This window comes from Montipora capricornis, chromosome 8 (genome assembly GCF_036669925.1).
Source record: "Montipora capricornis isolate CH-2021 chromosome 8, ASM3666992v2, whole genome shotgun sequence".
NCBI classification, from domain to species: domain Eukaryota; kingdom Metazoa; phylum Cnidaria; class Anthozoa; order Scleractinia; family Acroporidae; genus Montipora; species Montipora capricornis.
Window position 1 is genome coordinate 44,122,527 of NC_090890.1, and position 16,359 is coordinate 44,138,885.

At 41.3% G+C, this 16,359-nt stretch overlaps 1 protein-coding gene across 1 annotated transcript in view; it reads right to left on the reverse strand.

Annotated features, from left to right (window-relative positions):
- Positions 1-9: 9 nt before the first annotated feature.
- The window catches only part of LOC138059699 (polycystin-1-like protein 2), a 27,441-nt gene continuing 11,091 nt past the window's right edge, over positions 10-16,359 (reverse strand). The window contains exons 6-17 of the mRNA XM_068905309.1: positions 16,051-16,359; positions 15,156-15,353; positions 13,648-13,818; positions 12,363-12,488; positions 11,431-11,628; positions 10,674-10,922; positions 9,785-10,057; positions 9,084-9,518; positions 7,761-7,997; positions 5,297-6,751; positions 3,348-3,516; positions 10-2,780 (exon numbers count right to left, since the gene is read on the reverse strand). The exon at positions 16,051-16,359 is cut by the window's right edge and continues 82 nt beyond it. Of these exons, the coding sequence (XP_068761410.1) occupies positions 826-2,780; positions 3,348-3,516; positions 5,297-6,751; positions 7,761-7,997; positions 9,084-9,518; positions 9,785-10,057; positions 10,674-10,922; positions 11,431-11,628; positions 12,363-12,488; positions 13,648-13,818; positions 15,156-15,353; positions 16,051-16,359 (5,775 nt within the window). The 3' untranslated portion in view covers positions 10-825. The remainder of the gene's footprint in view (positions 2,781-3,347; positions 3,517-5,296; positions 6,752-7,760; positions 7,998-9,083; positions 9,519-9,784; positions 10,058-10,673; positions 10,923-11,430; positions 11,629-12,362; positions 12,489-13,647; positions 13,819-15,155; positions 15,354-16,050) is intronic.

The following is a 16,359-nucleotide window of genomic DNA, read 5'->3' on the forward strand; positions in this document are numbered from 1 at the left end:
GGTAACTTGTTACGCCACAAACATAACTGCATCTTGTTCACCAATAATTGGTGTTTCACACGGTACTATAACATTGCTGTTACGTGATAAAATGTTATAGTGTCAATCCTTCTAATAACAAGATCTCTTGACAGTGATGAAACTAGTTTGAGCCACCTTAACTGAGGAATCAAGGAAAAATCCCTGCCCCAAAATCTTTCCATCTACCCCCCTCCCCTCTAACAATGCTGTTTTCTTATCGTCAACACTTCTTTTTCCGTTACCAACTTTGAAGGGAGGAGGAAGGGGGAGAGGGGGAGACGAGGGGAGAGGGGGGTGGGGTGCAGTGGAAAATATAACGTTAAGGTGATTTTTTCCTTATTGTGGTCTTCCCAGTTGTCTCAACCACTTTTGTCGCTTATTGTAGTTTTCACTCGCGACTCAAGCAACCGGTTTTTTCTTTGTGTCTCTTGATTAGACAAAAGGAACCAATGATTACGCGAATACTGCTTATGCGCATGCTCGCGTTACTAGCGAAAACAAACCTTGATGAATGTACGTATATTCTCAGTTTTCACATGACGTCACCGCCGCCATGTTTGTGACTCTGAACAAAGAACGGCGGCCATGTTTGTATCCCGACCCAAGTCTCCGGGAATTGCAAGTGTTTTCCGTTGTTTTTGTTGACAAACATGGCTGTTGACCAACGATAAGTGTTACAAAATGTCTTAATTACTTTGGGTATTTCATAATGATTGGGCTACCTGTGTAGTTTGGATAAACCCAAGCCTTTTTAAGTTTCATCCATGTTTTCGCCAGACACCATAGAAATGAAGCGAAGTAATATTACCGCCATTTCGGACGAATTATGTTGCTTTTCTTTCGCAGTCCTGCGCGGAGATTCTCTAGGACTTGTTTTCCTGTCAAGTGTTCCGGTAACTGACGGCTAGCGGTCAGTCCTTTAAGAAGCCTCACTGTTTCATCGTTCAAGCCTTCAATGGATACACGTTTTGTCGAACTATTAGCGCTTGTTCTTGTGCTTAAAGCGGGTGACGTGTTTGGCGAAGTTGTGTATGAAACTAGTTCAATATCATTCAATATGGCTTCTGTTTGGGATGTTGTATCTTCTATATCTTCTTTTTCTTCCTCTTCTTCTTCAAAGCGATTGCTTCTTAGAAGTCGTATTAACGACAAAATTTCGATATCTTCTCTCACATCGTCTTGAGCTACTTTACTCGTCAATGAATCCATTTCTTTAAGAGCAGATGTTCGATGTAAGCGATCTAAAGCCATGATTACTTCCACAGTAGGTTTCAAGTGGTGTATATTTCCTTCAACAGTTGATTCGTTAGCTGTGTTGTTTTCGGTCTTTTTCTGTTTTAATTGATCTCTACGTTCTTTCTTTTCCTTTCTTGTAGTTTCCCGCAACTTTTTGGCATTTCGCAACTGGAAATTCCTTGCCCTTCGGCGAAGTCTGTGTGATTGAAAAGCTATTGCTGAGAAAGACGTGTTGTGCATTTCCTTATTTTCTTTTTCTACTATGTTCTCTTCAGATTCACTTGAACTTTCGTCGTGTTGAGTTTTGCCGAAACCAAAAAATTCTTTTAGTCTATCTAGAATAAAATCCGCCATTTCGAATTCCTTTGACTGCTTGTCCGTGTTGTGTTTCACTTCTGCGTGTGAATCATTCAATATTGCAACGAAAAAGTTGACGAAGATGAAAGCGTTAAGAAGGACGAAAGAAAATCCGAACAATGGACCAAAGACTCGGTTGACTCGCAACAGGTTGGTCAAACCCATTTCTTCTCCAAGGCTCAACAATAATTCTGAAATCAGGGCATTTGGAAACGAGGAGTAATCATAGATACTGGTACCTAGCATTAGGACTGCAAATTGAGCATAAGCCATGAAAATGATGATGAAAATAACAGAGTACGATAGCAGTAATCCTCTGGATTCGCGAAATGATGACATCAGAATACTTATGTGGGGATTAAAACGAATCATACGTAATAACTTTATAGTTACAATGAAAACAGCAATTGCCAGCACCAGATTCTCCGCGTAATTCCAAACAACAGCGTCTCTAAAGCTGACTGGAACAAAGGGGTTTTCTCTAACTTTTAAAGCGCTGTTAAGGACGAGTTTTGACTTGATAACGAAGAACACCACAACCAAAAATGAAAACAATATCTGCAGGAGTTCCACCCAATTCCAGGCGTCTCTAAAATAGCTGCATCTCATTTTGTAGATGTTGTACACCTCACGAATCACAAACAAAAGAGCCAAGATGATGAACAAAAGCTGGCAAATCAAGTAAAATTGGTAAAATCCAGTTTGCGTGCTCGTCAGTGGAAACGTGTCGATAATGACAAAGGGATGACCATAACCAAATGGTAGAATTTCGTAGTAGAAAGTAGAGATGCTTAAATAGCCCGTATTTGGATTGTAGATAACGAATTCCAGCACAACAGCTCGAGTTTGTCGATCTATCCAACTGTATTCATGCAAATTGTCAATCACCTTGGCAGCTGTGGATCTATTGTATCCTAGATCAGCAACAAAGCCCCCTCCACTGTAAACGTCAAAGAATCCCCAACTTGGTGAATTGTGCAGTTGATCCTGAAGCACATAATTCCATGGGGCTGGGCAGAGGCCAGAGAAGTTGGCCCAATCTTTGGAGCCTTCGAAAGGCTTCCATCCTGGTAAGTGATACCGGGTTTTGTCTTCCTCACCTAAACTATAGTAATCGTTGCAATGCTTAACTGAATCTCGGGCCAACTCTGGAACAATGCAAGAATCTGAAACAGAGAGAAAGAGTTTTGCAAGTCTATTAAATCTTACTTACTTATTGACTGAGTAGGAGGGCCGGACAGGAAAATATTTGGCCCGAGGTCATGGCGTACGGACCGAAAGCAGTGAGGTCTGTGCCCCATAACCGAGGACCAAATAATTTCCTGTCCGGTCCGACCTAAACTCAGTCAATAAGCATTTTATCATATGGGCTCTTTACACTATTTATGAGCACTCAGAGGATCAAGTTAGGACAAAATAAACAAACATTTGCACAGAAAATTTATCTTCATGTTGTTTGTATTTGTTTTTCTGGCTGTAAATAACTTGAATGTTTAAAAGCGACGAAATCCCCTGAAATTGCATCGCGTGGAACAGTACGTGTTCCTAAGTAGGGCCGTACGGCTTTTTCCGGCCCTGATCGCGCTAATGCGTACCGCCCTCGTACGGGATTTTCTACAATGAAAGCGCGCGCGGGGCCGTACGGGCCATGTGATAAACAGCCTTTTCACTGCGTGAGATCTTAAAGTGGGTGTTGGTAAAAAAAATTAACAAACTTCGAGAAAATTTCCTACCTTTCTTAACCCTTAGTTGTCTGAGTCGGGGCATTCCCAGCAGAATGGAGTTCTTGTTATTGATGTACTCTTGTTTGGTGGCATTCTTCCCGTTGTACCACTCGTTAGCGTAAATCCCGTCCAAAAACTGACCTTTAAGCCATTTCCAATAAAATCGGGGATCTTTAGCCTACACAACAAAATCAAGAATTAAAGGTGAAGCTTTGTTTCCAGGCTTGCTCTTACGATCGCGGCCGAGTGTGAAATCTATGTCAGGGCCTGGGCAGAAGATAAGGTAACCTTGTAGTAAGCGAAATCACGAATTTATTACATACAAAATAAACTCGAATCTACGTTCTGTGACGGTTTTTTCAACGTGTTCCGGACCGACTTCGGCTTTTCCAAAGTGATACACTCACATATCTCGAACAACTTGTTGCAAAACAAGTATTAGTTGTAAGCACGAAACACTGCTCAGTGTAACAGCGCCTTTGAAGTGGTAGAGTATGTTCACCGGCCGTTGGCTCAGCTGGATTGCAACTGAAAAGTATTAGTTTGCCCATAAGTTTTTTCGTTTACGTTTAATTAACTTGAGGACGTTCGCGCCAAAATCTTCCTACGGTGAGATTTTCTTCATTTCTCGCCTAGAGTTAGGTCATAAAGTACATACTCCAAAAATGAAAAAAAAAGGGGGTCACCGACTTTGTTTCGGAGAAAATGGCGGTGGAAAAATGCCTTAATTTCGAGAAATCATCATCATCTCATCCATCGAAAATCATAAAAATAAACTGTTGGAGTGAAAGTTTCCGTGCATAGGTTTTTAAGAGTGAGATTTTTAGATAATTGTATGCCGCTAGGGATGTGGTAAACAGTAGAGTTCATCCTCGACGAGCGTTTTCGTAAGCTCTATCTGTTGCAGCCAGAGGAAAGAAAATGTTAAAAAAAGATAACTTCTTACGGTGAGAATTTTTTCATTTCATCATATTTTGTACATAGTAAGAAAAGTAAGTGATTCATGATTAAAAAAATATGGGTCACCGATGATCTGAACGAGTAAAATCGATGTGATTTTGCAAAGCTCTTGGAAAAGTTCGTTTGTCACGCTTTTGCATGACCTGTCGGGCAAGGACTGGAACCCAAGAGAGGATCGATCGTTGAAGAGATGACAGGTTTTTACCGTAAAAAAACCTTTCTCGAGCATAGCAACGAAGTTTTAAGCAGGGGTCATCTTCATTTGGTTGGTGTTTTGTATAATATCTCTCCATTGCCGTCATGCTCATCCTCTGGAGTGTGTTTTTTTGTGAAATTCAATCGCTGATTGTATCCACGCAGGTCCGCACTATTCAAGCGGACGAGGACGAAAGTACTGCTCAATTTTCACGAAAGTAAAGGAAAAGAACTTTAAGAACATGCATTCACTTTGAACTTAAGTTCGTAGGGTAATAAAAACATTAAAAAGAAACAGCCCCATTAAATTTACGCAACGTTTCGTCCTCGAGTTTTCCAAACTTTCAGCCACTAGTCTACTCGATCAGCTACCTTTTCCAGAGCTTTTCCATCCTCCCGCTCACTTCTCTTTGAAGTTTCATGATGATTCGGAAATAAATGTGCCATTCTTTTGCCGACCTGGAATTTTTTCCTCGGCGTTTTTGTCGCCATGTTATTTTAACTGATGCTTGAAAAATTTGTATGAAAGTCAAGTAGACTAGTGCACGACTGATAAAACCTCGCGAATATCAGTTGTGCAGTAGTCTACTTGACTTTCATAAATATTTTAAATCAATTTTGACTGATCACGATCTTCTCTGATCCAACGCTGTGCAAGACTTATCGCCCACGGTTTTTGCAAAGGTTTTAAAACCTCAACTGCACTAATGCTCGAGGTAATGCGTGACATATTACAGTCGCGTTACCTGCGCAGTAACGTTGCGCACAAACAATTAGCGCGAACGTCCTTAATACCTACTCACCCGAGGAAATTTATTGAATGTATCCTCGAGGTTCCTTGTGATTAAATATCCATGATAGCTTCGGTTGCCATAGCACACAACCGTCAATAATGTTAAAAACAGCATATAAAGGAACAATTCTTTGCCAAACGAAAACATTTTTGCCTCCTTTAATCGGTACTCCCTTGCTAGTTCAATCTCGTCTTCAGGAAGAGTCTTTATTTCGATGCTTGGTAAAGCCGAATCCGTCGTCGCATTAGTAGATGACGCATGCTCAGATTTGACTTGATCACCTCTTTCTTTCACATCGGATTTAGAACCAAAGAAATATGCAGTTATAAGTACAATGATGACTATTTTAATTGGCTGTATAACAAACAAGTCTTCCGTAAACGATACGAGCATTGACGAAAGCCATTCGTTGGAAATATCCTTACCCCATTGTAAGCTGAAGAAAAACGTAAACGTCGCAGATGAAATTACAGTGACAAAACTCAGAAACCAAGCGATGTATATAAAATAATAAGGAAAGAGAAAGTCTTTTTTAGGTAAGGCTCTGATTCTTTGTAATGTTCTCCCTGAAAGCGTTGCATGATCGGACAAATTACTTTCGGTTTCCTCTTTTTCTCGTTCTCTTTCCTTTGCTTCACCCCAACATGAAAAAGCCTGAATCCTGCTATGAACCGATGCAGATTTGTTCTTCAGAGCGGATGGCGTTATTTTATTGGAACGATTTTCAGCGCTGTTTCTGAAAATGGCCACTATCAACAAGTTCACCGGAGTTACTATCAATGCGCTCTCCAATCCTACCACAACCTGTCTCCAGCTGAACTTTAAAGGACCAATCTGTATTGTAGGGTCAGCTACGTCGTCATTTCGATAAAACAACGCATTGACCAACATGGCGGACATCAGCAAGCACAAACAACAAGTGGTCCTTTGAACGCGCGTGAATTTACTCTTCGGGGGCTTGGTAACTACAGACAACCACATGTGGCCTTCGGTGAAACTCGAAGAGCTTCGCGAGTTTAACGAATATTTGAAAGACTTCTCCTCCTCAAGGGAGATCGGAGTTAAAAGTCTGTCGATTTTGCCATCTCCTTTTTCCAAGGCAAACCACGTGTTGCCGGGGAAGGTCAAAGTTCTTCCCGTTTGGACATCTTTTATTACCATGTGGCTAAAAAACCAAGAGGGGTGTTTTCCTGAGTTGTCGTGCCAAATATGAACGAATTGAATTTCACCCAAAGAAACTGGCAAATGAATCACGAACAGGTCTTCGTTCCCTCGTGCTAGGACTCTTCTTGACTCGATCATGTTCCTGTTTAATAATATGCATTGGCTGTCTGCCTCGCTTCCATGAATGACCATGGCAACGTTAGCATCCGTCCCAGAATTCTTCCACACTCCAGTAACAATGGTTAGTTCGTACTGAAAGCCTTCTTCAATTGAAGAGTTCAGGTGCACGGGGAGACCAGTCTGCATACACGAAATAAAAAGAATACTTTACTGTAATGTAGTCTAAACTGTTAGTGACAGAGAATGTAAATATTCTCCAAAAGGTATGTGACGCATGTTTGCCCCCTGGGGATGTAGTCTTTTGTTGTCGTAGCATATTTCAGGTAGGACTGTTGTAATGTGTATTCATCTTAGCTCTCGAACTTTTAAAATTTGGTTTTCACTAATATTTTTCTGCTGATTAAAATTCCTGTATCATGTAATCACCTCTGGCCCTCAGAGGTCGGGGCGGGGTATATGTTCACAATTTCCCATTGGGTTTTTGCGTTTTTCGTATCAAGCGGCTGCACAATTTCCTTAGTTGCATTTATTTCTGTTCTGCTTACGGGAGTTTTGTACGTTATTTGGACAGCATTAAACTCTCAGGCTCTCAGTTCGCGCTGTGCGCCCACTCTTGTGAATGAGTCGTGAATAAAGATACGAAACAAATTTCTTGAGCAATTGCTGTGAGTTTTCCTGCGCGACCACATTCAAATTTCTCAGTTACGTAATCACTGAAAATCGCTCACATTTATAATTATAGAAACAATTTTGACTAGGAAGATTTAAAAGTTAAAAATAAAGCAACTGTTGTTCGCCAAGATTTCTGCCGGGCCGATCGCCGAGATTTAAGGGATCTGGATTTCGCCCGATCAAATGAAAAAAACGCATAACCTCCTCTTCCCATAAGCGGGGGTATGGGGGGGGGGGGGGGGTGCGGGGAGGACGTGTAGAAAGTATGAAGGGTTTGACAATTAACAAAACTCCTGAACAAAATATATAAAGCGTTTTCACATGACGTCACGGCGGCCACGTTGGTGTTCCAAAACAAAGAAATGGCGACCATGATGGTGTGGAAAACTAATTCTCAAGGAATTGAACTCTAACTGTATGCAAATACTTTCTTTTGTTTCAGTAATCCAATATGGCTGCTGGTCTCACGAGTGAAAACGCTCCGTACAATTCGAAACAAAGCCAAACTTATTCTCACCTGGGCGCGATCTTTTTTATCAGCTTTTCTTGCAAATATACAAACCAGGAAATACACCAACAGTGCAGCAATAATCGTGCAGAGAACAGCAACATTTCCTGTCTCATGAATCCGCGTTAGTTCCGTAAAGACCACATCGAAATCAAGCTTATTGGGCATAACCAGGACTCCTCCGCCAAATGAGGTCAGGTGGTTACACAGGCATTGCAGAGAGGTTGAAGTGGAATTCAATCCGACCTTAAAAGAGAACCACTTTTTAGGTTAGTGCTACTTAAAGTAGCATTGTTAGAGAGGGCATGCAACATTGCACAAATGCAAACAAGACCGGCACCGCGATAATGCACCTCGGCTGAGCTTGTCTGCATAAGGTCTGATTAACCCTTTCGTGTAAATCGCAGGCGCTTATTTCCCTTTCGTAAACGGTCGTTGCCATTTGAAACGGTCGATGCGATTTTTTAGCTCTGAATTACACTCACTAGGTATAAGAACTCAAAAGGTTGCGGTTACTGGGAGTTGTGTCTCGCTGATCATATGGGTTAGGGTTCGGGTTTGGGCCCTGTTCAGGGTGAAGGCTAAGAACCCGAGTTCGAGACTTAAAATTTTCGGACTCTTTTTTTCCTCCAGTTTTTCTTTTATGAATGTTTTTTTTTTCCTTTTTTGTCTTAATTTTGGTAATATTTTTTCTTAGTTTGTTTCTTTTAATTTTCTTTGAAGAGAAGTGTGTAGTCGACCGTTATAAATGGCATCGACCGTTTCAAATGGCAACGACCGTTTACGAAAGGGAAATTTGCATCGCCGGCTGGCGAGCTTGCGTCCTCCCGGTTTAATTTTTTCGATATAATGAGGCCTGCATAAGCACTAGAGAATGGAACGGTTTCCGGTGTCTTGTGCTATAATGCTTGTGTAGGCAAGCGAAAAGAAAGAAAATCAAAAAATAGTCAATGTTACCAGCGAGCATTGTTATACTGAAACACGGTTTGCGGCTAGCAGGTCAGTCTGATTTTCCTCACGACTCTTGCTTTTTGCTGTGTCTGAAAATCTCCCTCACCTAAGCCGTTTTCGAGGGAGAAATTCGGGGCAGACTCCAGGGGGATTCCACCGGTGTTGTGGTCTGTCATACTCTAACATTATGCGTGGGTTGGGTGGGTGAGATCAAATATGGACTGACAGGGGATGCCAGGAGCTCCTTTAAAGGCTGACGTCAGATCTCATTCCAGAGAAAGAATTGTAAACCGCCAGGAGACTGCATGAGTTATGTGCAGTATATAAAAATCTTAATCCAATCCAATCCAATCCATCCATTACTAGAACCAAGGAGCTTACCTTGCAGCCACGAGACAACCACTGTTCCTTTACGCTGTCCCAAAACAAACATTCCTCCTGTTTGACATTCATCGAATAATTAGCGTCTGTTTTAGGGTTGAAAACCGGTATCACCGTGATGTTTTCTGGTTGTGGAGGGTCCTTAAATTCCACACACGACCTCTTTTGGCGACCCTTTCCGAAGCAAGACCGTCGTTTGCGTCTTTCGGGTTTTTGCTGACTCTGTTCATACAGAATCCCAATAAAGTAAGATCCCGGTTTTCTTAGCACCGAATCAACTAGGAGGAAGTCGTATGCTGTGTCGTTGCAGTGTTCCTGAGAAATTAAGCGGCACGCCTCATCCGGGAGTTTTCTTTTCGCGTCGTATTTTGTGACGGTTGGCCGCTGATTATAACTCACGAATACATCGAATACAACAGATCCTGTGGGCTGTATCTAAAAAGCAAAGTCAAATTTTGTCAAAACATAGTTGACTGACCAAGTTGAAGCGAGTGGTTCTCATTTTATGATACATTGGTTGCAAATAAATACCAATGAAACAAAAACGCACAGAAACATCTTATCCTTGCTGAGGATAACTCCAGAAATGTCCACAGATCCAGGAAATTGGCAATGACGAACCATGAAACTGACAGAATTCGAAACCAGTTCTCTAATTCGTTTTTAAAGTGATTTGTCGGCCACAAAAAATCATTACTCACCCTGAGTCTTACAGCGTTGCCATCAGCGTAGGGCAAATCAATCTTATGGTAGTTCATCTTTCCTTTCTCGCTAGGTTTAGCAAAGAATGGTTCTTTCGGTTCATTTTGCTCTTGTATCTGGTTTAGTCTAATATTCAGCTCCACATCTTCTTTGCTGTTTTCGACCTTTAAAATGTCGCCATTATCATCTTTAAGGACTAGCCTCAAAACAATAGAATTGACCAAAGCTGAACTAGGGTCCGAAGTAAATGGATTGAAAGCGCTCGTTGTCACCTATTGGCAAAATAACATATTTTCATTTGGCTTTCATGAATCGATTTCGTGTATTATTTGGTGCTCACACGAGAGGTTTGATCAGGCAAAATTTTGTTTGTGACAAAATAATGTCCAAGCTGCTTAGCAATGTAGCGAAAAACTTGACATTATATTTTGAAAGTGAGCTTTCAATACAAGTTGGAGAGAGAGGATTCACAACTTGTTGGGGCAATTATTCCGGGTTAAATAAAGGTATTTAGGTGCTTCAGGCTGCCTTGCTTAACTGTATTTGATAAATAAGCTAGGCTCAAACAGAGACCTATGAGTGGAAAAGAAGTAGATAACATAAGGAATTGCAGGTTAACACTTAAGGACATTTTTATGGTGACAACCTCCCTTCATCGCACCAATGTATTAACATGCGCGTGGGCTACGTGTTTCCCGTCCCTTCTTCTGGTGGGTTCAGATTCCTCTCTTTTCAATCCCTTTATCCAAGCAGAATACTGTATGTGTGAGTCATAAACTAGCGACGCAAGTCGGCCTGGTTGTATACACCAAGACAAGTTGACTGATATGCAAAAGTTCAGTAATTTTTTCTTAAATCCAGAAAGAGATTGCTATACAAGGAGCTCACCACAGAGTCCACAAATTTAGTGTTTTTGGCTTTGTCATCAGTGATGGCTGTAAACGGAAGCCTAAATCCTACACCGTCTTGGATGAACTCCCTGGTCTTCTGTAGTGAGCCCGGACTGTTTCTGTTAAGCATCATGCTCAATGAGCTGGTTTTCACCCGATGAGGTTCCTGGTCAACAACCATTCTGGACAAAAGAGTCGTTCCTACGTCATCTAAAAGCCTTTCGATATCTTTAGTTACATTCTGGCTCTGAAAGACAACAGATATTAACAGTAGTGTAGCAGCTCTCGTAACCTGCTATTGTTTGGTATTTTGAGCAGCGTCTAAGTCTTCTGTGTTTGGCAGGGGTAGCGAGCCAATGACAGAGCAGATACATCACCCGATATTAAGAGCAAAGATTTGGGACTGTGACGATGCAATTGATGTTGACGGTCCGGGTAACATATTTTATGGACGGTGTCTCTCAGATTGTGCGCTCGCTATGATTAGCAAATTTGTAATGGTAATAGGACTGAGTGGATTCCAATTCGGTCTGTTATCATACGAGTGATAACAAAATCGGACGACCGCGCAGCGAGAATGAATGCATTTTCCGCGCTTTTAGTTCTTTGAATCGCGAATTGCCCTTGTTGAAGTTGGCCAGAGTCATTAATGAACTTTCTTTTGGTTTTGATGCACAATTAAAAAAACGAAAAAAATCAGACAAACATTTTTGCTGCTTAAATAAACACTGACCTAGCATCGATTGCTCATTTACCTTTGTTCGTACGACAGATGGCAATTTTTTCTTTCCAATCACGCTGGCTTTTTGAGCAGCAGAATTGAGGACATTGCCAAGGCTCAGCACCAGGTTCTCTCCTCCTTGTTCAACCAGAGTTGATTCAGCGGCATAATCCTCTTTGGTCTTGTCTCGTAACAAGGATGTCAAGGATGACAGAGTTTGCAAAGCAAGATCCTAAAGTGTAATTGAGTTTTTAGCTTAGTTCATTGCGGATGCTCAATAAGGACAGGAAGAATTTGAAAATTATAAATATATTTTATTAGCAGCAATACTCATTCTCACGCTTTTTTTTTAAAAATCAGCAATGAGGAGGTCCTCAGAGAGGAGGATGGGGGGGTGAAATTTGGGGTCCTTGTTCTCTTAAATTTGCTTGTGTTCCCTTGTACCCTAAATTGCTTGCAAAGTTGTTGTCAGCTTCTTGATCCATAAAATGGTTTACCACGTTATCCGTTCGGATCACGAGCCAAAAAGTAAATAAAAAAACAGGGATGTCAGATATGGTCTTCCAGCGGTCTTCAATCACCTTTTGAAGAACCAGGAGGCAAAAAGCGAAAATAAGTAGCCGTGTTTCACCAATTAACACCTTCATGCTGATAGCAGCGAAAGCTCCTGAGCTTGTTTTATTTGGGTGTTCTCCGAAGAAAGCAATTACAGACTTCATGAAGATATTTTGCAACCGTAGAAGGGAAGGTAATAGCATCCGTTAGTTGCACTGTGTTCTAAGTTCTATGAAATTCGGAAACTCTCCGACGGTGGATGAAGGCACTGGCAAGAAGGTTAAAACAGTATCCCCCCATAATGCATTTTTTCCTTTCCAAATTTCAAACGGGATTTTATTTTGTCCAAAAATAAACGATCTATGATAAAGTAGATAGCACGTGTTTATAACATGGCTATCACGTGCCTACCTGTGTTTCTACTGTGACTTGCTCGGGTTCCAGGGTTGCTCGTCCAATCACAGATGTGACTTGAGTCAATGACTGCAAATTACCCACTTCCACAGTAGACACCTCTTTTACAATAGAAGACTTAATCTGCAAAGAAACAAATAAGAAAATGAGATCGCAAAGGATGTGTTCTATGTGTCACTTGATAAGCTACAATACATAAAAGAGACTGCGTGTTAGATAAGACAGTAGGAAGCCTAAGCAAGAACAACGAGGATGACGGCTACGAGAACGTTATCTAAAAATATCGTTTCCCGTTATTGTAATAATTTCCTGATTATTCAAAGTCGTTCGGCATGGAAAGTGTTTATCAACATTCCAGGTATGAAATTGACATAAACAAAGTGGATATTTGGAGAGAAAACTGAAACTTCATCGTCAGACGCTAGCGTCCTCAACATAACCATAAATTTGATCATTTCACGTCGTTCTCAGGACGAGAACGGCAAGGAAGTGTATCAAAATGTGAAACGCACGCGCGAGGCGCGCGAAGCTATTTTTTTTCTAATTAAACCTTTTATTTTGTGGCGTTCTCGTAGTCGCAGTCATCGTCCTTGCTTAAGTTTGGCCCTATTCTGACGAAAGTTATCATCTTATTGGTCAGTTAGTGCAAAAATGGACCGCGTAGTCATGGTAACAACAGATAAAAATAACCTTCGTAGCATTGACGCCATCTAAAAATAGAATTCAAATAATTATCGTGGAGCACAGGGATTCGCTCTCCCAACTCATATTCTCTTGGTTAGCTTTCAGTTATAATGTCGTATTTTACCAATGCAAGTAGGATAATGCCTGAGAAACATCGCTAAATTTATTTCCCGTATGAGAAAAAAAGGATTACATGTAATTGGGAAGAGGAACTTTTTGGGAATTGGGATGTTTAGAAGTCAGTTGCCGCGTTTTTTTCCCGGGATGTACGCATGGGGAGCACACGGTTTCATCACGAAAACTTGAAATTCAAAATGCCAACGTTGGCGCCCTCCCCTGAAAGACTTTTGGGGAAATTAGCAAATCGTGGCCAACGTTCTCAATTTTTTTCTCTGCCTTTTGATCTTTTTTTGTTTCCAAAACACTACAAGACGATTCATGATACGCATTGTGTTGGGCATGGTGTTGTTGATTATAATGCAGTCGCGTTAAACCAATCAAAACCGCCGGACTATTATTCCAAACAACAATCCGAATTTTTAATAGATAGTAGATTCTAGTTTTAATAAATGTCTTACTGTTGACTTTGTTCACGTACTTCAATCTTGTCTTCAGTTTGAATTGTTTCCGACTGTTGCACAGTTTGCAGGACGGCGTTTGCGAGCTGAGTGGCCTTCTTCACGTCACCCAGTTGCACAAACTGATTAAGCTGACTGTTGTTACCCACAGCAAGACCGCTGAGATCCTCTCCTGCAGGCGGGGGCTCAACCTAACAAAACACAAAAGACGAGCAACTGGTGAGTTCATTACTAACATACATGGCAGTTTGACGGATGAAGCTTGAAGAACTAGGGAACGGAATTAGACTGCGTATGAGCTGAGTGTCGCAAGGACACACACATGCTGTATGACGCACTGAAAAACATTTTTTGCAATTAACGTCACTGGTGGATGAGCTGCATAAGAAGCAAAACTCTGCTTCAGGAAAACATATGTGGTACGCTGTTCCACGTTTGGCATTGCTGAAATCAGAAACGGATCTTAAAAGTGCTACTATGACCAAAAAAATCAATTTATTTTTCTTTAGATTTCAAAAATACTTTAACTAAACGGTAAGATGAAGTTTTAAGCCTTGATTTAAAGAAGTCGCCTGTTTATTTTCACTAGAATTTTCCTATTTGACGGACCGCCATTACTGAATTTTGAGTCTTGAGGGAGCTGGATCGAGAAGAAAATGGCGTCAAAGACTCAATGGTTTAAGAATGCAATGCGTCTGTACGCGGCTGAATTAATATGCAGCACGGGACTTTCGGGCTTTCAGACTTTCAACTCGTGTTTTGCATATATATTAAGCTGCGTTTCAGGGGCACCCAACGAATCTGTTCCTCACATTATCTGTTCCCCAGAGGAATCTTGCTGGCTGGCAAAAATACAGGTGTTTCGATGAGCTGGCTGGGAAATTTTGTTATTGATAGAGGTTTTACCTGGTAATTACTGACTTTTTCTAGCATTTCAATCCGAGCTGGCTGTAGAAAATCTGAAGACTGAGGACGACTAAAAAAAAACCCCATCCCTCTCCCAAACATACGACGGCTGGTCAGAGTGATTGCGCTTGCGGAAAAAAACCTGTTTTGTCCCGGTTTTGTCGCTTTTGTTAGGTCGTTTTGGATCGAGGGATTTGAAAGCGCGCGGAATTCCTGGCTGGGAAACCAACCAATTTTATCTAGCTGGCTGGGAAATTTCTTGTGTGTCTTGCTGGGAAAAAGGAACAGTTCAGGTTTTCCCAGCAACACTGAAAAACACCTGAAAATGCCTAAATAACATTTATTTTACAAAAAATTGGTCGTTGGGTGCTTCTGGCGTTTACACGCTGAAATTCTAGTGAGTCAATGACGTCCAATCGGTCAGCAAAATTTACGCTCAAAGTTAACAACCTTTACATACAAAAACAAAAATCAAAATTTTGCCAGTCAAGTGTTAAGGAATCACAGTAAGAAGCACTCTAACAGTCAAAATATTAATGAACATGCTTGTAATTGGGCTTGCCGCATATGCCGGACTTTTCCGCAATTTGTGTAACAAGAAAAAAAGAGGCCTGCCACTTACTATTACTTTCAGTGGGACTGTAGTTTCTGCAGACAAACTGTCCTTTATTGTAATCTCAAATTCGATGACAAAGTCTTCATCTTTCCGACCTTGGGGAAGCACTGTTCTGGTTTGAGCTACATATCCGAAGGAAACAACAGTGTACAAACCGCCACCCGTTTTGTAGGCAAATTGGTATGTAAGCGGTTTGTCCTGATCCTAAGGAAAGAAATCAAAGAGGAACTTGTGCATTTGTTCACTGCTGACTGAACAACAACAACTTTGAATCGAAGACTGCGCATTATTAGTCTTCTTAAAATAAAATCGTGAGAATTCACGGTTGTGGTACCGAACCCGGGCTGCATAGGTTGGAGGCCAGAGCTTTTCTTACTACTACACCACCTCTGGTTAAGGCGGCTGTGTCACGACTTGAAATTTAGCAAAATTTCGCAAATGGGTGCTGGCAACCAAATCAAGCGAAACTTTAACATCAAATACAAAAGGACGCAGGGATGGAAAATACCGAAGAAGATTAAAATAGATTGCAATTGGGGTTTAGAAATGTTCAGCCCTGTAGTTTGTAACTTAAATTACGCACGCTTGACAAACATTTTTTGTGTCACAAGCTTTCAGTTGTGTTTTTTAAAAGTAATTCTCGGTTTACGTTGAGTCGCATCGCGTGAGTAGGGACGGGTGAATTGTAAAACTACACAAAGTCAATTCAGTGGAGTTGCGTGACACAGCCCCTTCAAATGTAACAACTTGTAACGAAAATATCGTTGTTATCAGCTGCTGTTAACGCGCCAACTAGAGCCTTATGGGGTTGTTTTGTTTCAATTGTTGGCACATGACAAAAGCAATGTTTGAAACACGATATATTCCTTCTAAAACGACAATTACCTGATCCAGACCTTACCTGCCAATCACTGCATTGAAAGTCAAAACTGGTGTTCAGTGCTCTCCCTCGAAGTGGTTTGACGGTGCAACTTCCACCAACGGGCGGACCATTCATAGTGAACTGGTAAGCTGCAATTCCCGCGGGGCCGTCATCTTGCGTTGCGTTGACTTTTAATCGATACGTGAGATTTCCCGCCTCTAGTTTATTCTCCTTGATTATGATGCCAGGAAGATTGAGCCCAGTTAGAGTCATGTCCGGCGTCAGAACTTCATTTGTTTCATTGCCAAGTGGATCAAGGGATATGAGAAGCCATTTGTATCTTGCTGT